At 40.2% G+C, this 25,300-nt stretch overlaps 1 protein-coding gene across 1 annotated transcript; it reads right to left on the minus strand.

The window, feature by feature from the left end:
• Positions 1-8,005: 8,005 nt before the first annotated feature.
• Positions 8,006-25,023, minus strand: SLC18B1 (solute carrier family 18, subfamily B, member 1). Its single transcript, XM_009999131.1, has 13 exons — positions 24,888-25,023; positions 23,698-23,793; positions 21,936-22,009; positions 20,399-20,546; positions 17,462-17,618; positions 15,792-15,928; positions 14,043-14,144; positions 13,411-13,502; positions 12,143-12,238; positions 11,305-11,379; positions 10,085-10,178; positions 9,932-9,978; positions 8,006-8,557 (listed from the first exon to the last, which is right to left on the minus strand). Exons 1-13 carry the CDS (start codon positions 24,960-24,962, stop codon positions 8,485-8,487), a joined length of 1,266 nt encoding a protein of 421 aa, XP_009997433.1. The 5' UTR covers positions 24,963-25,023; the 3' UTR covers positions 8,006-8,484.
• Between the last annotated feature and the right edge of the window lie 277 nt (positions 25,024-25,300).

Consider the following 25,300-nt stretch of genomic DNA (forward strand, 5'->3'; position numbering starts at 1 on the left):
TGTCCTTACCACCAGGGTAGCCCCATCCCAGATGCAGAATCCAGCAATTGCCCTTGTTAAACTTCATGTGGTTGGTGACTGCCTGTCTCTCTAACCTGTCAAGGTCTCTCTAACCTGTTGAGGTCTCTCAACAAGGCCTGCCTATCCTCAAGGGAGTTGACAGCTCCTTCCAGCTTTGCATCATCAGCAAACTTACTTAGAATTCCTTCGAGTCCTGCGTCCAAGTAATTGATGAAGATGTGGAAGAGGACTAAGCCTAAGATGGAGCCCTGCAGGACCCCACTAGTGACCAGTCACCCATTCACTGTCACTCTTTGTGCTCAACCTGTGAGCCAGTTTCTCATCCATCGTATGGTAGGCTTATCCAGCTGTATGCAGGACATTTTGTCCAAGAGAATACTGTGAGAGATAGTATCAAAAGCTTTGCTTAAATCTGGAAATATTACATCCACTGGCTTCCCTTGACCAGATAGGTGGGTTTGTTGCTATACTTTTCTCTGTCATTCACTGCAACAGATTTTTGCTATCTATATTGGCTCAACTCTTCCACCAGGTGAAAGGTGGATATGCCATCCCTGGAGCTGGTCTTCAGTGAAGTTTGAGTGGCAAAATTGCATGTGTTAAAAATGGCTTATTTCTAATGTCTGCCTGTTCCCCAATGCCTCTGCTATGTGCCACTATGCATAGTTTGCTTCCCTGAGTTTCTTTAGACCAAAGTAATTAGCATCTCACTGTACTTAGATGTCATACACTTAACATGCCAGCAACAGAAATGTCCCCTGCATTTATCCCAGTGGCTCTCCCAGTTGCTTCTGTTCAGCTGTACATCACTTTCCAACAGCCTTTCACCAGAAAATATGCATCTAGAAGGAATATTTTCCTCTGAAATCAGGCAGGTAAGCCATCTGCCAGACCATAAACTGAGTACCTCATTTTCTGGCTGCCATTAGCCTGAAGCAGAAGGGCAGGCGAGTCCACCAAGTGCAGTGGCATGTCTGCTCCTCTGCTCATCTTTCCGGTCCCCAGGGACATGCTGTGTATTGAGAGGCCTTATTTTTTAATCTTTTGCTTCAATTCACTTCAAATGCATTTTTTGCTATGATATTTTCCATTGTTTGGCTTTCTAGCAGTTGCAGTATTCTCATTTGGAAAAAGTTTTCTGAATCAGGAGAAGCAGAACAGGCTGTCTGCCATCAGCTGCAGCAGACCATCACTCTAGAGCTGTCTCAGATAAGACAGAAATGTGAGTGAATGAAAGCACAGGAGAGTTCCCTGCAAGAGTAGCACCGACCGAGGGTTTCAACCATCAGGAATATTTATTTGCATCTGGTAACACTCACCTCTAAGGTACTTGTCTAGATTTTGCTAGCTACAGCATGCTCATTGTTTGACTAAACATTCACCAATTAGTGAGAGTTTATAGCCTGGGCTAAAGATTCAGCCCCACGTTGGCACCAATAGATCATTGTCCCTGTTCAACTCAGGATCGGCGATTAAACCAGCAACAATAATTGTCTTGATCCCCTCCCCCTCCCATGTAGGGAGGGAAAGGAAAGAGAATAAAGACAGAGGCTCTCACATTGAAAACCAGACAGCTTTGATTAAATCCTACTGATAAAAGAAAATACATACAATTACAGACAAATGTGTTCAGGAATGTGCAAAACCCTATAGCCTTCCCCTACGCCCAGCAACTCCCATGGTATCTCCTGAGCTGTGAACAGTTCTGAAATCTCCCAGAGCTGCCATAGAGAGCAACAGAGCAAACAGGAACTGAGGGGGGAGTTACGAGCATCAGGAATGCATGAGCCTAGGAATCAAATATGATGGATAGACAGAGTCCTCCCCAGATGCTAGCCATGGACAGAAGAGAAGGGAAAAAGCAGCAGGAAGGGGCTTGACTTCTACGATCCCTGAGATTACACAGACATAGGGAATAGAATATTTTGTTCAATGTTGCTGTCTCTCTAGTCTACTCCTTCCTATGGGAGGGTCTGCAGATAAGGCTCTTCTGCTCCTTCAGCATCTGAGGCTGCAGAGTCAACAAGCAGAGCAAAGCATCCTTGATGTCTCAGCAGTAACATAAACATCCCAGTGTTATCAGTCCCCTAGCTGGAAAACTTGCTGCTAGTTAAAAGAGCTCACTGAAGGAAAAAACCAAACAGTGAAAAGAAAAGCGGCTTCACCCTGGCTCAAACCAGAACACTCATTCAGGAGATTAAATACAAGCTTTTAAAAGATTGGAAAAAAGCTTGGAAGCTTTTTTTCAATCCCTCTGTTTTTCTTATCAAACTAAATTTGCCTTGAGTCACATTGACAACAACTATAAGTCTGAAGGAGGAAGCAGTAAACGATTCCTTGTTTAGCAACAGCTCAGACAAGTCAGCCCAGAATGGTGACTTTGCTGGCAGGGCTGAGTAGAAAAAGTTACAAGTGCAAGGGCTGGGGCACAGCCCTGCAAGTTTTAAGTCACACTGCCAGGATAGGGGGGTTTGTGTAGTACAGTGGGATAGAGGCAGCTCTGCCTGCCTCTGCAGCAGCAGGCACTACTGCAGCAGCAGGCATTACTACACCTACTGCCTGCAGAGCTGGGAGCTCACCCGGGAGCAAGGAACTCAATCCTTTTAAACAAACAAACCCACTGAATAAAACTTAACAAAACTCCAGCAGTCCAGGCAGTACATGGCTGTCTGCAATGTAAGAGGAAATTTATCCTAGAGCTCCCTCTACTTTTCACACCTTCACCCTCCAAATCCACTCTCCTCACCCCTCTTTACTGTGCTCTCCCCAGTCTGTGCTACTGCGTGAGGACTGTGGTTATCTGAGGACTTACTTCTGTGGGCAGGCTGCGATCTGATGCTAAATCTGCTTAGCTGTAGAGGTCATCCGTCTTCAGACTGTGGTCTTGCTTCTTGTGTTAAGAGAGACTGTGTGGAAGATGACTACTTATTTGAAGGGTTAACCTGGCTGTGGAGAAGCCTGTGTGACAGGTCACACCTGCAACCAGGCAACCACAGAGAAGCAGCCAGTACATGTAGGCAGGGGTGAAGAAATTGGAAGCCACTAATTTTTAGCAACAGCAAATTGACCTGCTGCTTGGTTGTAAGAGGACACCATGTTCTAGGGCATAGATATACATGTAGAGATACAGTACTTTTTCTCCACAAACAAGTAGAGTGTTTTCCATTCCTTCTATTACATGAATTGTAGAGTGTTACAATTTAATAGAGACTAAAATCTTGTTCTTACAATGTTGACTTTGTTCAAAACCAATGTATTTTACATCCTGCAAGTCTATTTTTCATTACTTTGGTCAGATTAAATTTGAACAATGTTTTAATTTCAGAACAAACATGCAGAACAAAGAACAGAATTAATAGCACACAGAAATCTAAGTCATGCCAGGCAAAACAATCCAGTTCACTTGCTTAGAAGGTACAGTCTTCAGAGCCTGCATGCACAGACATGCCAGTGATTCCATCTGCGCAAGCTGTTGGCCAGCCTTTCCCAACACCTGACTCTCCCTTGCACCAGCAAGAGCAACCATTTCACTGGAAGACAGATATGCACCTGCAAAATGGCTCATTTTGAGGATTTCTTATATGGACCCACCTAGCTTACTGAAAAAGATGACACAGTTACCAGTTCCCTTGTGGGAAGGAAATTTTCCACACCCTAAGAACATGGCCAGAAATACTAGATTCCCATAAGTTAGGGCATAGCATGGTTACACATTACACTGTGTGCTGAGTTTAATAACTGTTTTTGAAGCAAAGGTGTTCAAGGCTTATTTTTGTTTTCAAAGTAAATGAAAAAGTTCAGCCATTGGCCTTCAAATACTCTGTTAACATCTGGTTTAGAAAAGTGTGCATTCAGAGATGAGGCAGAACAATATTGTAGAAATGACTTCTAATACTCCATCAAAAGAATCACAGAATTAAAAATCAGTTGTTATGGGGCCACAACCCACTGATACGTGTCTGAATCCTACACCACTAAACTCAGAGGAATTTATTTTCTATTGTCCCAAGTGTCAAGGTCAAGCCCATGACAACCAGAATTATCATATAAAAACACATACAGAACTGCCCAGTAGAGTAATTTATTTTTGCTACAAAATCAAGTGAACCAATCAATGTGCAATGACTATGCTGTTAGATAAGGCAACTTGAGAAATAGAATGCCATTATAATTATGGCTATCAAAATTAATTAAAATTATGATTAATTGTGATTAATCAGAATTACAGAAACAAGCATATGAGATTTAAATGATCTGCAGTGAAATCATGGTGAAGTTTGTTCTGTGTTGAGAGTTCATACCACCTCCCAAAGAGTGTTACACTCAAAAGTGTCTTTGATGTACTAGTCCGACTGAACAGACAACCATCAGTTAGCATCTAGTTATGAAAAAGTAAAATAAACAGGAACATCAGCAAAGCAGTACCATTGTATGACAGACACAGATTAATATATTCTTTAATGCTGACCTAGTTGAGAGATGTCATAGCTCACTTGGAGCTACAACAAAGTCTGAGAAGAAATGTATTTCTGTCTTGAGCAAGATCTTGTTCTAGGGATTTGGGGAGATGGAGAAGAAGGGATTTGGCAAAATGGACCTGCTATCTGAATGCAACCAGAAAAATCAGGCAGAAATAAAGCTGCCTTGAACTAAAGCCAGTTACTGAAAGAGAGGACACTGGTAACATCCAAGTCACTCCTGTATTTTCTGCTGGCTTTTTGACCACTGCTGTTACAAGCCAAACAACTCACAAAGGATCTCCATTACCTCAGACTCCCAAGGGACCAGCTGCACTCTGCTGTACAAGACTTCTGGAAAGACATAGTTGGTGCCAAAGGTGCCACTGAGGGAGAACATCTCAAACTTGGTCTGAGCCGTCTCCACCGGCTGCCCGCACGTGCTCAGGTCTGTGCTCTTGCACTTGAGCAGCGTGCATATCTGTGGGGAGGAGGATGCAGAAAGGCAAAATACCACTGAGCTTTCAACAGTAAAGAGCTAGATTTGGTTTTAAGAAAAGCTGTCATGATGAAAAAGCTATCCAACACATTTACTGATACATTTAGGCCAAGAGGATCCGTGGATGGTATGTGAAACTTTGTAAAAAGGCAGCTCTTTGCTGACACCACAGCAAAACACACGTTTATAAGTGACATGTAAGTTCCTGTGTAATACATATGCATTTAGTTATAGATGTGGAAAAGTTTGTTACCTAAGTAAGTTACTTAAGCTCTAGCTGAGTTTCCTAAAAAACTGAAGCCATCTCTAGTGGGAATATGCTACAGACAGAGCACATAAAAAACAAAGCCTAACAGTGAAACAACCCATACACTGACCAGTCACCCGAATACAAAGGTTATATCTGTATTTAGATTCTTCATTTTGTTAGACAACCACATGTTGGAGAAGCAAATCAGCACAGTGGCACAATATACTGAGTAAGAAACAGTGTCCTGCTGTGACAGGAGCATCCTTAGGGAGATGGAGAACTCTTTGATTTTGTCTCCCTTTCGCACACACATACAGAAACCTCCTTGCAGCGTTATAGCACAGGATCAACTCTCAGTCTCAGCATTTATAACATAGATGGAGAAGCAGGATCAACAACCTTATAACCTTTATTCTGAAAGCAAGTGTATGGTACATGGAAGTAGTCTTCACTAATTAATGTGCCAAATTTTATTCTAATGTTTATCTGATTGTTTTGAAATTAAATAAAGCCTTCATAGACTACAATCCTGACTTAATGATTTTGTAAATCAAACTCTGATGCTTTGTGTATTGTAAGTTTAGCATGCTAACTATATGTAGTTACATATTATTTAAGTGACTAGAGCTCTATATTCCTAGTTGAGTTTAACTGCATCAGAAATCAGTATTTCTGATTAAAATGAATGGTAACACTGTGAAGTAAAGAAAAAAAAATCTCTAAAAGATATTACCAAAAGTCACACATCACTATGCAGGGTCTTTACATATATAAATCTTTAAAGTTCAGAGTAGAAACGATCTATAAAGAATATAAGCTGTATGACATAGGGTCATCAATGACTGAGAACTAATGGAACAGCCCGTATCTGCATGTATTTGGGAGCTATAGCTTAGGGCTACTTTTAGCAGCACTAGTAAACGTCTCTCGCTTTATGGGCATCTGTCTATGGAACCTGTGCATGACATCTACCATCTGTTCAGGATAAATATACAGTGAAAACAGAGCGTGAAAAGAAAACTTGACACAAGGTCTCCAGCCCAGAAGCAGTATTTTCGACTGACGGGAACATTTCTCAGCGTTAGGTTTCCACCTAGTGGAGAAAGAAAAGTTTGGGGCTTCCCGTGAACAAAAACTCGATAAACACCAAGGGTCAGAAGATGAAGAATCATCTGCATTTCATCTCATTAATGATCACTTTAACAAATAACTAAAGGTGTTCTAGTCAACTGTAGCATTTCTGAGTTCTCATGCTTTTTATCTGCACAAGTTCTCTTGTCCCAATCCTGTGTATGCCTGCTTAAAGCCAATGGGAATTTCTGCTCAGGTCAGCTGCTCTGACACAGATTAATTGTTGCCCAGGTGAACAAGACCAATTAAACTAATATCAAATTACCTGTCATATATAGAGTTGTGCAGTTTTGTGGAAAGGAAGTTGGCTCCCATTCCCATGGCAAGTGAAATGTGACAGTGGACAACAGTAGGACAGTGTTACCCCAAGCAGCTGGCAACAGAATGGTGTCTGCCTGAAATCTGCTTGCCAAGACCACAGCTGGGTCCTCCCCTGTCTGTATATTAAATGAGAGGCTTGGTGAGCTCCCCCACCAGCTCCCTCAGTACTCTCAGGTGGATCCCATACGGATCCATGGGCTCCTGAGTGTCCCGATGTCGTAGCAGGTCTTTGACTGCTTCCTCCTGGATTATGTGTGGGGTCCTCTGCTCTCCATCCTTATCTTCCAGCTCAGTAGGCTAAATACCCAGGGGGGTAGCTGGTCTGACTATTAACTTCATTAACTTCAATGATATTTGCACTCTTTCTGGTAATCTTGGCCACTTTAAATCCTAACAGCACAAGTCACGTGAAACAGTCATTCCATAAAGAGAGCCGATTCTCATGTCTACAGATGTGCATCTTGTGCAGCTTTCATCTACCTCTAGTTGTCTCAGCTCCTTCTCAGCTGCCTTACCATCAGCATTGGAAGAGTCAGCACTTCATCATAGGTTGAGGCGTATGTTCCCCTCTTCAGTGAAGTCTAACGCCTGATACAAAAGGAAAGGGAACTAGTGCCAGGTTGTTCCCAGGGGAAACTTGCGCTTTGGTACCTTGATGCTTCACAGCTCAGCTAGCTACCAGAGCATTTCTTCTTGCTAGTGCCCCAAAAAGGGCTCTGCCAGAGAAAAAAAAGTATTTCTCATGTAAATTCCAGCACCTGCCCATGTGAGAAATTATTGGAACTTACCAAGGCTAGACAATTTTTCTTATTTACAGAAAAATGGGTATCACAGAGAACCCCTTCCAAGACCCAGTTCAGAGCTCAAGGACAAATTAAAAGACTTATTTCACAACCAAGGCCAAAAAGTCTAATATTCCAGGCATGCCCATGTCTCAGTTCCCCTTGAGATTTTTGCTAAGCAACTGTATTATTTTTTCTCAATGCTGGAAAATAGTAGCCCTGACTTCTGATAAGATGTATTATTACAAAGGTAATTAGTGAAAACATTTCAACTGGGATTTATTAGTAAATTAGATCTCACATACACCAAGCTGAGTTGTCATATATAATATAAACATATATGAGTCTGTATGTGTATGTCCACATACATACACACATGATGGGAAGTCTTCTCCAGGACTGAAGATCAATTAGTTCTATGTGGAGATGCTAACTCTTGTTTTCACCTTTGCCACCAATTTTCAAGCACTTTCAAGATAATAAAAGTGCTGGTAGGCACAAAATCTCTTCAACTCTTGTCTAAGAAAATTCACAAAACTTAAGAAAAAAAGTTGCTTTATTGAAAATAAAAAATTGTGCTTGATGTTTTGTCATTTCAAATTCTGTTTCAGCATTTTATGTTATCAGTTAAAGTATTACAAGATAATGAACTTTGTTTAGAAAAATATGGAAAATCACGGTAGCAAAATAGTAGCTTTACTCAAGAATAACGCACAGCACGCTTAAGCATAGAAACCAGACATTTGAAAACACACCTTCACATAAAGCTGTGCACTATAAATGAAACACAATTAGACAAACTGATGTCTGAGGGTTGTTCATCATTTCAGCCAATCCACATGAGGACTTACAGAAGAAAGGCACTCTGTGTTTAGTGTTTCCAAACAGTAATGGGGCTACAACTAAGCCACAACTGGTTGTTCACTAAGGGATCATGTATTCCTGCTCCAGAGTAACGAAATGTTATTAAGTCCACTCATCTCAACATTAGGTTAAACCACAAATAATTGAAAGTATGTCTGGCTATGTTTCATCATCCATCAGGTGAGTTCTTTCTTCATTATTACCAGGAGGATTCTGCAGGCTGGAACTGGAACTGTTCGCATGAGGAAAACAAAAGGAAGGAAGGAACAGGTTTAATATGCTGTTGATACTTCTATGTAGTACCAACATTGTAACAAAAAAGCCATATATTATGTGGAAAGAGCTACGTGGATCACTGGCTTTGGTTCCCAACTATGGCACAAAACCACGTATTATTGCTTTCAAACTATTTCACAGAATCACATGACAGTTTAGTTTGGAAGGGACATTTAAAGGTCATCTAGTCCAACTCCCCTGCAATGAGCAGGGACATCTTCAACTACATCAGTTTGCTCAGAGCCCAATCTAACCTGACCTTTAATGTTCCCAGGGATGGGACATCTACTACCTCTGTGGGAAACCTGTTCCACTGCTTCAACACCCTCACAGTAAAGAATTTCTTCCTCATATCTAGTTCGAATCTACCCTCTTTTAGTTTAAAACCATTACCCCTTGTTCTACCACTACAGGCCCTACTAGCAAGTCTGTCCCCATATAAACTTATAAGCTCCCTTTAAGTATTGAAAGGCCTTATTATGGTAAGGTCTCCCAGGAGTATTCTCTACTTCAGGCTGAACAACTCCAATTCTCACCAGAGTGGACCAGAGGGGGAGAATCACCTCCCTTGACCTGCTGGCCATGCTTCTTTTGATGTTACCCAGGATACAGTTGGCCTTCTGGGCTGCAAGTGCATGCTGCTGGCTCATGTCCACCAGCATCCTCAAGTCCTTCTCCACAGTGCTGCTCTCAATCCTTTCATTCTCCACCCTGTACTGATACTGGGGGTTGCCCTGACCCAGGACCAGAACCTTGCAACTTGGCCTGTTCGAACCTCATGAGGTTCACACAGGCCCACCTCTCAAGCTTGTCCAGGTTCCTCTAGATGGCATTCTGTCCCTCAGGAATGTCAACCACATAACTCCACTTGGGGTCATCTTCAAATTTGCTGAGGGTGCACTTGATCCCAGCATCTATGCCATAGGTGAAGAAGGTATTAAACAGTACTGGTCTCACTATGGACCCCTGAGGGATACCACTTGTCACTAATCTGCATCCAAACATTGAGCCATTGAACACTACCCTCTGGATGCCACCATCCAGCCAATTCCAGCTCACAGGCACCCTCCTGAAAGTACCATCAGTAGGTTGGCTTGTTAAATGCCACAGTCCTGGTGCTTGTATAGAACAGGCATCCCCTGGTCTAGGTCTCTGTTTAGGTCAGCAGGGATTTAGAAAACCGTACAGACAAATAAATTTAAGCAATATTTTTACTGCTCATCTTGTTACTCATTATCAGGTTTGTTGTGAGGAAAAAATAGAAGCATAGCTTCCAAAGTTTTGCTTTATATGGCTGCAGATAAAATAAAGAATAAATTTCTCAGCATACCTTTTCTTTGTTGCTTCAGTGATATAGAATATTCCAGTTGCAAGACCCTTTGAAGAAACAGTCAGTTACAATTGTAAGAATAGTAATAAAAACCTCATGCAACAGCTCCTAATTGTAACAGATACAAAAAGCAAAAAACGTGTAATTACTTACACTTAACAATGCCCATCCTCCTTGGATGGCTGAGGCCCATTCAAAACCCAGCTTTTCATTTAAAAATCCTCCCAGAGTGGGACCTGCAAATGCCCTGCAACAGAACAAAATGAGATACTGACAACACAAACAAGAAAGATAACATACTGTATTCTCAGAAACCTTCTTTATTGTGTTTCCTGGCCTCCCTCCATTATTCATAGAATCACAATACCAGGTTGGAAGGGACCTCAAGGATCAAGGACCTCTGGTCCTGATTCTCATTCCTTTCTCAACTAAGAGATTGTTTTCCACAGACCTAACCTTTTTACAATCTGCAATAATTATTAATTCTTTATTTGCCACGGCTCCAGTAAACCTATCTAGCTCCTCAGCTGGAGACAGAAACCACATCAGAAAGCTGAACACTCTCCTTTGTGTATCTTGAATGGCTCAGAGGTCCCATTATGGACCATGATCTAACAGGGTATTTACACAGATTACTTCTCTGATGGTGCATATGGTGCAAATTTGTTCCACCGAAACCCACATGCAGCTACGGAGGACCACAAGGACTGATAAATAAAATCCTGGAAAGAGGCTGTCAACAGGGGGACTTTCACATCCCACTGAGTAACAACTCTTGACAGGTCACTCAGCCAGTAGCTCCTTTCACTTCTGCAGCAACCGCAGGGTAAGGAACACGCACACTCTGCTAAGCTACACAAACACAGAACTTGGGGAATGGCTACTGGTGAAAGAGAAGTTTCTACCCTAAGCTATTCCAGACAAAAGGAGGCAAATATGGAAAATGCAAAAAAGGGGAACAGAATTAGTCAGAAGCAGGTACCTTCTAGCTCACTCCATGAGGGAGGACTTTGTAAAGAAATAGTCTACTTCACTACATATTAAGCATTAAAGATTTCCTAACAACAGAAATGAGCACACAGAAGGGCAAGCTAACAACCACTTAATCATTGACGTCCACTTAATCACTGAGCTTTTTGATATACAGGGCAATGCATTTCAAGGAAGACATGTTCAGGGTTCACAACCTTTACTGGGTAAAAAGCTTTGTTTTAACATGTCCACCAGGCACCTGTTTAGCAAGAACCTTCTGAATCAAGGTCAACACAATGACTACAATGCAAGACTTCTGGTTGTAATGCTGCAGGCTTTTGCATGGCAATACTGTAAAACAACCAAATGCTCATAGCTTACAAAAAGGTGGCTATACCTACCCAAGGGACCACATGGCATTGAAGACCCCAGACACCAGTCCCAGCAGACTCAGACCTTCTTCAAATCCATTCTCACTGCAGAAAGACAAACCAGTCACAGTACAGTGTATGATACATTGTGTCTCAGTCTATAGCCTTCCCTATACAGTTTTTTGCCTCCCATTGATTTACACAATACATAGTTAACAAGCAAAAGTGTAAGTGGAATCATGTCTGTTTACCCAGTACTTTCTCTGCTGCCTCTCTGGAGGACTGACATGCTACTTCTCATTTCTGATGTCTTCCAAGTGAGATTTTTAACACCACACCACGGCTCTTGCCCCAAGTTTCATATGGTAAGTGCAAAAAAGTGAGAGGTTGCTTATAAGAAGTGACCAAGAGGAACATACTATGAAGAGTAAATAATGACCCTTCTAGGTCTGCCAAGCCACATCACAGACCTTGTATTTTGGGCAAGTATGATTCCTGTAGCTGCAGCTGTTAAAGCCAATGCAGTCTGAATATCCAGTGAAAACTGACTGCTGATAGTCTTCAAAAGGTATGTGTATGAAACCATAGACAGGTCTGTCCCATGCTATGAGACCCAGAGTCTGATGGCTTTCATGGTACTGAGGTACACACTTACAAAATTATATTTGGAATATAATGACTAGGGTGCTCAGTCAAAAAAAAATTAAGACAAAAGAACAGTGGAAGCACTTAAGTGTTACTGAGTGCCTTTGTCTCAAAAAGATGGAAAAAAGCCACATCAAAACCTAACCTCATATTCACTTGTGAACATCAGTTGCAGTTTCCTACTGTCGGTAACGTGAAAGATGTGTTGGACCAAGTTACTTACTATGCACATTGCAGGATCTCTGGAAACACTGGGATAGCACTCATGCCAAGGGAAAGGCCAATCAAAACCAGCACTAGCACAAACATCCACAGCTGACTGAAAAAGAGGCATTTAAAAGACATTAGTTGCTGAAGACTCTTTTCAAGTACAGACCCCTTCTGACTGAAGGCTGTTATACCAGCTCTCCATGACTGACCAGAAAACTAGATTCCTTGAAGCCAAGAAGAATGCTAACACTAAGACTTGAAAACACAGTTTGATGCTTAAGAAAAAGATTTCATGGAAGAACTTTAAAGTCTCTGCTCAAATTAAATATTTCCCCATCAAATGCAGTTCATTTAAAGAGGAGCACATAAAAAAAGAGGTAAACAGCCAAGCGTAATCCAGCAATATGTATGTCCAAGCTCCAGATGTGCCTGTTGCACAAAGGATCTGCTGCTAAAACTTTGTAGCATAATATATTACACCCAAATAGACTTAGCTAAAGAAAAGAACATTGAAGATTTTACTGATTTTCTCACCAGATCAAACATTTCAAATGTATGATCTTCTTTAAAAATTAGAAATCTAGAAGGAAGGAGTTGACTAATTCTGCACATGAGCAAACCTCTCATCATCTTTAACAGAGTAGACCTAGGACAAATGGACTGTACAGCCGTTTTGCAAATGTACCGAAACGTTTTGCTGTGAACTAACTTGACATCTATAGCAATGCTGTGTTTAGATGCAACTGACATTGTCTTCACTTGGCTAGCTGAAAACAAAGCTGTAACCTGGCTTTTTCCTCAGTAAGCTATATACAGAGAGAAGTAAAATAAATACTCCAGCATAGCCATGAAAATAAAACCCATAGTTAAGAAAAACTGAGAAAATTGAGAACACTGAAAAACAAGAAAGAAAGAGAACTTTGTTCCATTGCACTGGAAATGCCACAGAACTGGGAGGAAAGGAAAACAGAAACCAGCATTCTTCCCACCATACACATTAACACGAGCAACACAGTAACAAAAAGCAAAGGAAAAGGATCTATTTTACAAAGCTGTAAAATCACTATTTTCAGATGCTTCCACTGCTTTACACTGATAGTCTCGTGTTAGAAGCAAAAAAAGCCCTGTTTCATGGTCAGAGGTGCTAACTATAGACTTGTTATACAATGGAATAATATAATTGCTAATTATAGATTAGTTATAGCTATCACAATTAGGGTCACGGTAACTATCACAAAAACAAGGTCAAGAGTCAAGGTACAAGAAGCAGCAGTTCTGTACCTTTCAATGTGCAGTACAGGAGCAGGTCCTAAGAAGAAAAAGCACAGTGCTGTCAGTAAGCCTCCAGATACCAGCAGCCACTTCCTGATGTACTGTGAAAGAAAAGGAAGAGGTATGTAATTTAAAGATGTGAATTATTTGTAATGGAACTACTGCGCCTTTCCCACTACCTCCTTTCTAAATCTTCATCCTCTAAGAACTGCTGTTCCTGCAGAGACCATTATTACACACAAACTGGGAATTCACTATTTCTTTGCCAGTTCTGAAGAACATGAGGAAACACTAAATTCATGTTTCCTCACCTTCAACACAATGACTGGTAGCAGTTTCTTCATACAGAGATTTCTTCAGGATACTGAGCAAAAGTGCTAGCAAAGTATTTTAGGTCTTACTCTTTCTTAGTGTGAGAAACATCAAATTCCATCTCAAAGGCCACTATTAGTTTGTGTCAGAGAAAAAAGTGTCAGAAAACTGGAAATGTCCTTCATGCAGAGCATTCAAAGCCTATATTTCCTTGATCAATTAGAAGTGTCTGTCAATCTGGCTATCACTTCAATATGGGAAATCCTCCAGTTTTAACTAAATGTACAGAGTGCTTTACTAATCCTGCACAAACAGCAAATAGAACTTACTGGCAGCTTGTCACTTAGGAGTCCAAGCAGAGGAGAGGACAGGGAGTACGAGAGTGCCAAACCAAGGAATACCAAGCCCACATAACCAGCTGGAAGTTTGAACTATTGGATAGGAACACAAAAAAACCCAAAAAAACAAAACAGCAATATAGACTACATTCATTAAAGGACAATCCAAGAATTACATTTTAGGTCAAATTCTGAAATGTATGATTTAAAGTATTTTACTGATACCAAACAGGTTTTTCAAGCATTTGGAGTCATCAGCAGAGCTCCAGTTTCCTTCATTTATGTTTCTAGGCATGAATGACAATGTCTGACACAACTGTACTCAGATAGAACCTAAATAATCTGAGAAGGAAACACTATGCTATGTCCCTATGCCAGTAAACTGGATTCTAAAATTAATATCTGGCACATTTGAAACGGACACTTTCAGACACTGAAATTTAGCTGGATTTAGTCTGTACCTCTCCAATCCAGTTTTATTTCCACTTAGAAAAGCATTAATACGGTAGTCATGCACTCCTCATCAGTACATCTTAAAAGTAAGTAGTGCTATAAAACACTACTCTGACTTTTCAACCAAGGGAGGATTTTCATGAGAATGAATAAAAGGCTTTTTGCAAGCACCGTGAGGTCTACATTTTGCTAATGCAGTCACACTTTGATATCGAAACAAAATGTTTAGTGAACCAAAAGCATATTAGTCTCTCAAGCAAGTGCTTTAACTACCAGTTTGAAGGAATTCCAAGATGTTTCATGTGGCATGGACTATGTAAATATTCACTATTGTCGTCTTATAAGCACAAGCTAATAATTCTCATTTAGTGGTTAGAACACCTTGCCAAATAGGCTACAGTCCTTTCACAGCAAGTATCTGTTAGCACAAAGCAGAGGCAAAGCAGAAGAGCCACAACAGTGTCCAATATTCTACAGTGGGATAATTACAGATCCCTCCTGATTGTGGAAGGCATACATTCACATCTTCACTGATGGAAAAGGTTAGCACCAACTCTCCTCCACCCTGGATAAGAGCTCTAAATGCTGGACTAGGCAGAGGAAAAGCAGGAGCACTACAACCTGTGAAATGCTTTTTCCTGGAAAAACAATTAAATAAACCACTCAAAAAGCACTGCTTAATTTCACACAGAAACAGAATCATAAACTGTTTACTTCAAATTCACTATCATAAAAACCATGGTGAAAACAAACAAATAAAATTTAGTAGGAAACAATTAGATAAATATTAAAATAAGTTCAAAATTAGTTCTAAACTTAAGTTTAAAGCTAAATTTTGAGAATGCTGTATGATAAGGCAGGGTTGTGACATTATGTCCCCAAAACCAAATATCCTTATTAAGAGATGTAACAGTGTGACTGTTGCAATTTTACAGAATTTGCTTTCAGAAAGGAAGAAAAAGTCCCCAGTTGACAAAATTAGCTGCTATACCCTGTCCAGAGAAGATACTAAGCACTTGAAAGCTGTGTGGAAAATGGATGTGTTTTAAGGGCCAAGCATCTCCCCATTCTCAAAGTTACTAAGACTCAGCAGTGACAGAGGGTGTAAATGGAAACTGAATTGTCAGTGTTGTAGAAATCAAGTTATTTGAAAACCAAAGTATTAACTTAATTAAATCACTGGAGCTGGATAACACTTAATTTTGTTTGGGATATTTAAACACCATCTATAATCAGCTTTTCACTATTTAGCAAGTCAGGACTATCCTGCTTGTTACCAGGACTTACCTTCTCTATTATAAATAGAGACATTGTTGGATCCAAAAAGCCCAAGCATGCACTTAGAGAAAATATAGTAAGACAGAGTAGTAACACTTTTGGCAGAAGAATGAGCTTCCAAAAGGAGTCTTTACTAGGGATCGAATCTGTTTCAAGAAAAAAAGGAAGGGAAAACTGCATTATTTTCAGTAGCACAAGCTTATGATTGACTTTCTTGCTTCAGAAAAGAAACTGGTATTTATCTTTTATTGTCCTATGATCTAACAGATTAAAGTCCATAGTAGACTATTATGCACTATTCTGTTTTTTATATTAAAAACTCAGGTGTGGTAGCTGAATAAAAGAAAAGTGCACAATTTAGTTTTCAACATTGCAAATCCTCAACCTGAAAAGAACACAAGCATATATTATTCCCAGTTTCATGAAAACAGTTACTTCTTTGCTAGCCCTGCCACACTGAAAATCTCTCAGATGCAGCTCAACTTAACACAAACATGTGCACACACGTGTGAATCATTCATATCCAATCAGAGAAATATGCTTTGAAAGTCAAATAAAAAGCCTGCTGCTATCAGGTGAGATCCGTCTGAATTTTTAAGCAACTCCTCATCATTCAGGTCTCCTGTATTTTCCATTTGTATTCCAGACAGGAAGCGTCTTCCAGGTGTCATGCTTAGGTATCAATTCTAAGTCGCACATCCCTCCTGATGCTGATGGAGCTCTAACAGTTCAAGGCTGTCCCCAGGTACCTACAGAAGTGAGGTTCATTCACTAGCACCCACCAGCTCAGAGCTAACATTTCTTCAACGTATCTTCAGATTGGCCACTAAATATCATGACCTCATACAATTTCAGAACCTGGGGAGGTAGGGGGGGAAGCTAGAAGCAGCAGCAGCACATGGTTAGCCCCTGTAAGCTTCCCCTAACAGCCATATATATAAAGTTATTCCACAAGGTTTTCATATTTAATGAGAAACAAACAAAAAAAAAAGAAACCCACTATATTTTAAAGTTACTATTTTTTTCTAGAAAACACTAACAGAACTGTAAGCTTCCAATTACAATCTTGCATGAAGACTTAGCTTTAAGGTAACTTTTTGGTCAAGTGGGATCATCTAAAATTTAATAAAATTTATGACCTCCAGGACTCTAGTTAAATCCCTTATTCATTAATTTTAACATCATTACTTCATGTTAATAAGATCTTGAATAATTCAGTACAAATAAAACCCTTTTGTTCTCCCTATAATTCTGATTTTCCCCCGACTCTACTAACCCCTCAAACATGTCAAGTTATCTTGTTTTAGGCAAAACCTGTGTCTGGCTTTTCTTCAACTAGCTACAATGGCAAGCTGATACTAAGCAGACACAACTGATCCCTTAAAAGCCCTGAAGATAGAGAGACAAAAGAAAACAAAAAATTTTTCTCAGTTCACTTCCACACAGACTTCTTGGTGTTTTCAGAGGTGAGCATGAGGTGTTGGATTCATCCCAGGCCATCTGCACACATTAATTTTAGTTTGCATTAAAACATGGGCCTGATCAAGATCACAAAAGTGGATTCAGCTGGAGCTTTGCACTCTGAGTCAGATCAGACTCCAGAAACTGGTATGTTTCTAAAGCAGTTACATCCATGAGAAACTGAGGTGAGTGAAGGAGACAGGAAGAAGGATGCTTACCGTATTTTGGTAATATGCACATATTCACAGGCACCAAGACCAACACCACACATCCCAGTGTAATGAAAGGGACCTCATAACCAAATGACTGGTACAAAAAGCCACCTAAAGGTGGGCCCAGCACTAGTCCAAGTCCTGTGAAAATTTCAAGGCTGCCCTAAAGGATGAAATAGAAAGAAAAAAAAAGTGAGACTCTCTAGTGTAACAATAAATACAATTAATTTTTCTCAGGAATCACAGAATTACCTTGGTTGGAAAAGCCCTTCAAGATCAGCAAGTCCAACCATCAACCTAACAGTGACAAATTTTTAACTAAACCATATCCTTAAGCACTTCATCTATTCAACCCTTAAATACCTCCAAGGATGGTGACTCCACCACTGCCCTGGGCAGCCTGCTCCAGAAGCAGCACAAGACAGTGATCATCTCTGCCACACTCCAGCCTGAGTGGGGGCCCAACCTCAAGTACTTGGGTGGGTCATCATCTTGTGGGATGAGATACATGTGCCAAGTTAAAGCTTCATCTTTCTAAACAACCATTTGGATTAACAGACTAGGAGCAGAAAATAACACTGAAACTGCAACAGGAGTAACTAACTCCAATTATGTTGGCTATAATTTATTAATCTAGCTTATTTTTTAAGATACTGATTTTCAAAAGGACAATAATACAGTTACACTGAAATCTTTTGTTATAACACCATAGTCATCACTGTCACCATCTACGTCAATACTTGGCTCATCAGTGCTTAAACTACTCCCTTTTAACAAGTAACAGTTGATGGCAGTAACTGTTACAGTTTTGCTGACTTCTGGGACCCAGGAAGACAGTATAGGGATTAATCCTCAGCTTTAATTTTACTGATACAAGTCAGAGTGGTCAAATGGCCCAAAAGCAGATACAGTCAGCAGCTGCCAAGTTCTTTACCCTTGGTCAGCCTAGGGTCCCAGCCTTTTCCATTCTAGGAAAGGAAATAACTAGTAACAGTGTATGACTACTAAGTCCTCAAGCATATGACTATCAAGTTCTAGATAGACTTGAGACATTCCTTTAAATTTCAACACATGCAATACCCATGAGTTAACACAACTGCACCCAAACAATGTTTTTACTGGTGCTGCTCACCAACCATACATCATATTTATGATCAGTGGGATTTCAGTTCAAATCAGGCTCTACATCATTTAGCCCTTCTATGTTTATAAATTACTAGGATGGGGTGAGGAGTGGAGGCACTGCATTATTACAGATCAGGGGAAGATAAGGTAAACCTGATATATTAAGAAAAGTGATCTTGCTTATGTTCTGAAGATCATACCTCCTCCAGCAAAAGAATATTGTTTACAGACACTGAACTTCCCACTTCAACCAGGCTAACATGCCTTCATTTAATAAATTCCCCATACATTCTCTAGGATACCCAATGGGTAAAAGGTGGGATGAAAACTGGTACCAAAAGCATAAGGAAAGTGCTTTCCAGTGTCTAGGACCATCAACAACAGCAATAGAACGCAAAGCTGAAAATCCCTCATTCTTTCAGGCTTTATGATTTTACCCTAGGATGCACCTTGCTTCAACTAATCAGCTCCTTCTTCCTCCTGCCTCTGCCATCACCATGAGCAGAGGAACAGTAACAAGAACCCTCCATCATATCCACTTAAGGACAGCAAGTCTACATGAATGAATCTGAAGAGGTTTTCTCCTCATACAGAACAAGACATTAGAGTATATAATAAGGTGAACAGACCAACATTTAAAAGTGACCTGTTTCCTGACAGCACCTTTTCTCTATTTTAAACAAAGGTAGCTACCCAGACACAGCTGTGTAGCATTTCTGAATGTCGTCTTGAGGTGACCTTTACCACCACCTACTGTTTTCAGGTGTGCACCATGTTTATTGTGCTGCCACCACCAAATTTCATGTAAATCTTATTATAAAAGAGGTAACTAAATCCCTTTAAATCCAGGTTAAGTTTCTTACCTATTTAAATTACATTTTAAAATTTGCAGACAGGAAACCTTAACCTTATTGACTGAAGAAATCCAAAACATGATTGCAATCTATAGCCTGCCTTCCAAAGAAACCACCAGCTCCTCCCTGCTGATACAATTTAGTATGTTTTGTGTTAGTTAGGAAATAATATTTTATAGACATTTATTTATAGAAATAACTATACATTTTAACAACAACATTAATAAAAGCATCAACTTTTCCAATTTTACTAAATATTCTGAAGGACATTCTTAAAAGTTGATCACTCATTAAAATTTAACCCAGTTATTTCTGCCAGTCTCTATTTTAATAGAAACCACAATTTATTGAAAAAAAAAATGAAAAAGCAGCATTTTACTAAATGCAAAACTTTATTTTTCCTAACACCATAAAAACCAACTAAATAAAGGTATTATCTCCAGTTGAAATAAATCATTGATGACTAGAAATATTGCTCTCCAGATTTCAAGTAATTCTAGATCCCCTCATGCATCACTTTTATTAATACATTAGAAAACTGAAACAGAAATTGGTTTGAGTTTTTCATCATTCAGTCATTTACATCAATGCTATTTGAATGAATTAATCACAATTTCTTGACTCAATCCACATGAATTCTTATCATTCATGTAGAAGTAGTCACCTAAAGCAGTATTAGTTTTAAGAGTCTGATTTCAACTAAAAAGATAACTACTGCCATCAATAATCAGCTGTCTTCAAAACATAAGCAGCTAATACATACTGCTCCATTTATATCTAATTGGAGTTATGCAAAGGTCTAAGCCTGTTCTAGAATTGTGATTTCAAATTACAAACTTCAAGTAATTATTTCCAATACCTCTGCACATTAAACAGTGCATTTTCCTCCTCCTGGCTTTAGGCTGCCTACTGGCAATTTATCATATTATGGTTACCCAGCTGTAGCATTGTTTTTTGCACTTACCAGCACAGTAGCTATATTACTGGGAAACACCTTTGCAAGGATTGAAAATGATGCTGTCATTGCTGCTGCAAAACCTACTGCATCTATTGCTCTTACTAAAAAGCAGAAACCAATGAACATTGGTCCACTTGGCACCTTGTCTAGCATCCTGGAAAAAAACAAACAGCAACACAACAATCACATTGGTGAAGTCATTCAAACTCAACCAAACCATTTTTGGCAGCTTTCCCCTTTTCCCCTTTCTTTGTTGGTGAATAGAGAACAATAAACCCTAAACTCTGAAGAATTCCAATGCCATCATTTTATGTTGTATTTCATAGCTTTTCCAAGCAACTGTGCAAGGAGCCTGGTGCAATGAGTTACAATTACCTATTAACAGCTTCCTTAATTGTTAATATAACTTACAATTTGCTAAAATGAGTGGCTTAGCCTCTCTGCTTGCCAGGCAAATCTTCTAATTTGCACTCAGTATTGTTAAGAAAATAATAATTGAAACATTATGCATAAAGAGTCCACTTATTGCTGCATTTTGATAGACTCCTTGTTGTTCATCAACTATTGTTATGTAAGTATGTAGAACCTTCCTCCTTTGCTTTCAAAACACTTAACAGGATTTGAAACCTACTGAAATGGAGAAGTGTTCATTCTGCTTTACAAGGGATAGACAAAAAGTAAAGATCTAACAATTTACGTGACCCAACCAATACCCGAACTATGCCCAAGAGTTTCCAGTTTTGTTTTGTGTCCACCTTTTCATGTGAATGAAAAGGATTATAAGGCAAAAGCAATGAAACCAATTGCCCTGGTTTGAGCCAGGATGAAGCCAATTTTCCTTTTACTGATTTTTTTTTTTTTTCCTTCAGTAAGCTTTCTTTTAACTACCAACTGTTGACACCAATCAAAACAATTTACTCACCCAAACAGAATGGTCACGCATCCTGAAACAAACATCCCTGCCACAAACATGAATTTTGCTCCAATACGGGTAAGCTGTAAATTAAATACCATTTTTGTGTGTTATTTTTTAAAGACTAGAACAAAAGTCTTTCATAGTAAGTTACTGTTCAGAAATCAAAATATTGTGGGCACTTTATAGCCTATGTGAATGAAAGACCTGGAGGCACTGCTCCAGCTGGTGTGGCTCATGCCATACTGAACCTAAAAATACTCTAAATGGTTAAGTGACTTAACCTAGTTTTCAGAATGGTAAGACAATGGTGCAGTCCACTAATTCCCAGTGCTGAGCTGCAGCTTCTGCTGAGCAGCTGTTTACAGCAGCATTTCTCATGATAAACAAGTAGAAAGCAATATATTCCCCCTCCAGCACCATCAGTGATGCCAAGTCAGTAATACCTGTCACATGTATGGCTCAGCAGAGTCAATGGAAGCTGATTTTAAAGCAAATTTATCACAACCTTTAATAGCACAAAGCTTTGGCACAGGAAGCATTTTCCTTTTACTGATTTTTTTTTTTTTTCCTTCAGTAAGCTTTCTTTTAACTACCAACTGTTGACACCAATCAAAACAATTTACTCACCCAAACAGAATGGTCACGCATCCTGAAACAAACATCCCTGCCACAAACATGAATTTTGCTCCAATACGGGTAAGCTGTAAATTAAATACCATTTTTGTGTGTTATTTTTTAAAGACTAGAACAAAAGTCTTTCATAGTAAGTTACTGTTCAGAAATCAAAATATTGTGGGCACTTTATAGCCTATGTGAATGAAAGACCTGGAGGCACTGCTCCAGCTGGTGTGGCTCATGCCATACTGAACCTAAAAATACTCTAAATGGTTAAGTGACTTAACCTAGTTTTCAGAATGGTAAGACAATGGTGCAGTCCACTAATTCCCAGTGCTGAGCTGCAGCTTCTGCTGAGCAGCTGTTTACAGCAGCATTTCTCATGATAAACAAGTAGAAAGCAATATATTCCCCCTCCAGCACCATCAGTGATGCCAAGTCAGTAATACCTGTCACATGTATGGCTCAGCAGAGTCAATGGAAGCTGATTTTAAAGCAAATTTATCACAACCTTTAATAGCACAAAGCTTTGGCACAGGAAGCACAATAGCTTCAGGCTTCCGAATTCATTCATTACCAAGGAAAGAATCCCACTTTCTTTCATGTCAGGCTCCATCACCAGGGTGAAGGACTAGACAGGCATGTCATAAAGCTAACTTGCTCCTGTGACAAAGCACATTTGAGCTTCTAATTCCATGTTGTATCTTCCCCTAAGGTCAGCAGGTATTTCAGACTCTTTTCTTGTTCAGGCCTTGATAAAGTCCCTGTGTTTCAGCCATTGTTACCAAAGCAAATATTTTGCTGAGTTTCACTGAAACCCTCAGGATTTGTGATTGCTGGATTGTCCACCTCTCACTTCACCTGTCTGCAGTGAGGATGGTATGCCTACTCTCTCTCTCCCTGCAAAGTACTTCGCGAGGACTGTGCCATAGTTGAATGCCACCACAGGCCCCAACACTGGACTTCTTAATGGCACTCGTGTGACCCCTTGATGAGCCACCTCACCACCAGAGAAAACCATTCACCATGGGGTCAGTAAAGAGATTGCCTAGCCAAAGAAAGAGAAGACTGAAAAACTGCAGCAGAACCAATTTAGCATATAATCTAGAGCAGCCCTAGAAAAAAATGCCTAGGCAGCAGTGCTCCAGCACATAAATAAACAAGCTGTAACACAATTTATCTGCAATTTCTTCAGCATGAGAAAAATCCTGAATCTGTGGGAAAACTGAAGCTACAAGATCTGGAGACATTTATTTCATGTTGCTGTATAATAAAGTGGAAGGGGATACCAAGTGACTCAGCATAGTTTCAGAAGGAAATGTTAAAACAAAGACAACATACCAGAAAAGAAGGGGTGCAACTAACTAAAGAAAAAAAAACCCAAACTAAACACCTTAAGAGCAATGCCAAAGGCAAACAAAATACCTCAGTAAGCACAAGAAATAAAATGAAGGGCAGAGGGAAAGGAAGTAATAGAAAGGACAATCAATCAGCAGACTGCTCTGAAGCAAAGAGATCAGTTAGCCAGAGAAACAAATCAGTTACACGTCCACCACCCTGTGCCACCCTCAAGAACTGCAGAAGAGTAATTTTTAAGTTGTACTGACAAGACTTAGATCAGATTCAGAATGACTGGCCAGGCTTCAGTTCCTACAGACACAAGCCTGCAGGAGTGCTACTGAAGAGACATCGTTTTTCTCAGTCTGAAGAGGACTGTCTTCATGTACCAACCTGTGTTGTGACAGAAAAAAGTTACAGCTTCAATAATACTTACATAATATCCCATGATTAAAGAAGCCGAGAAATTGAACAAAGCAAAGCATCCAAAAATCAGGCCAACAAGGGTGTTACTGGCACCTTTTTTTTCTGCCTACAAAAAAAGATCACAACTGTGTGAAGATGGAGGCAAATTCTTGAGGTGGCTATTATTCATGCCTTGTACAGTTAATTTTTAAAAAAAATCTCTTATCGGTGCAGTTACAAAGCAGTTTCCTTTCTCAAAGGCAGTACAGGCTCATAAGGTTACAACAAAGTAATTTAAAGGCATTTCACTTCTAATAATGCTATTTGTCATCAAGGGAAAAGAAGCCTTCTTCCCTCAATGGAAACACTGCTGTTTGCAACTACCAAACAGGTAACCAGTCTTTACATGGGTGGCTTCAGCCTGGGTGCAATGAGAGACAGCTACAAAGTTTTGAACCCTCATATAGCAAGAAGGCAGTGAAGTGTATGTATCACGTCTCCCCACAGTAAGCACCAGACAATTTTTTTCCTTACCCAACAAGCAAAATACACTAACTTGCCTACAAGCAGTAAATAAGAATATTTAGAGCAAAAATAATTGCACCATTTCTTTGTTAACATTTGGGAACAACTTGGTCATGGGACAAATGCACTTCTGCTGCAAAGGCACCATGACCATTTTTTTTTTTCACCCTCTATTTAAACATCGTATTCACTCAACATAACTTTGAGATTATTATTTTCCCCTAGAGTTGCTAGGTCGGGAAGTTTAACCTAGTGTCTCTGGCCCAGCATGAGCTAACAGAGAGGCAGCTGTAACTAAAAAGTCCCTGAGTGGCTAAAGCACTGAAATGCAAGTCAGTTCCCAGGCAGAGTTTTAATCTTGGCTCTACTACCAAACTACTATGTAACACCGGGCAAAAACCTATTTCTCTTCACCAAGCGTTCATTTCAGCTTCTATCTCATATCATTAGTTTGCTCTCTCCCCTGCAGCCATGGAGAAGATGAAATTAGCCCATGGACAGAAGCCAGGTCACTGTTACATACACTCTCAATCTATTTTAGCCAGCGTCAGGCTACCACCATGAATCCCTACAACTGGAAAGTCAAAATCGGTGCTTACACGCAGCCAAAAGGTCCCCCTAGTGTTCAAGATCCTTTTACAAGTTTCAACATGCAAAAAATAATCCTAAGAGTAGCTGTCTAAGTTGTCTGTTTACCTCTGAAGGAAAAAAGGGTCCCAGGATTGAATAGCATATCATGGAACTGAAGTTTATGGAGGCTGTCGCAACCATTGTAAATAGCTGCTCCCTGGTAAGCCTCCGTGGCTCCCCTCCGAGGGCTCCTGGCGTTCCATCTTCTTAAAACGAAACAGGAAAAAAAGAAAAAGTGTTACAAACTGACAGAGGGAAACGCAATCCGCAAACCAGGTTCGAAAATTAAAACACTTTCTGCCCGACCGGCTCTGAGGAACCCAAGTCAAAGCCGTGCTACTCCTCTCCAGGCAGGAGAGCAAACCTGGCCGTACGGGCAGCGGGTCCCCGCGCGGTGCCAGCCCGCAGCCGCCCCGCAGCCCGAACCGAAAGCAGGGGCTGCCCCGGCTCCGCGGGTACCGCTGCGTGGGACCCCGGGA

This window comes from Chaetura pelagica, unplaced genomic scaffold, assembly GCF_000747805.2.
Source record: "Chaetura pelagica isolate M959 unplaced genomic scaffold, ChaPel_1.0 scaffold90, whole genome shotgun sequence".
NCBI lineage: Eukaryota > Metazoa > Chordata > Aves > Apodiformes > Apodidae > Chaetura > Chaetura pelagica.

Bases quoted from the DNA above. Each gene is read 5' to 3' on its own strand.
- SLC18B1 (XM_009999131.1), bottom strand. From the start codon at position 24,962: ATGGTTGCGACAGCCTCCATAAACTTCAGTTCCATGATATGCTATTCA. The intron at 23,794-24,887 runs GTAAACAGACAA...CTTTTTTTGTAG, and splicing joins GACCCTTTTTTCCTTCAGAG to GCAGAAAAAAAAGGTGCCAG. The intron at 8,558-9,931 runs GTATGCTGAGAA...TCATGCGAACAG, and splicing joins ACTGAAGCAACAAAGAAAAG to TTCCAGTTCCAGCCTGCAGA.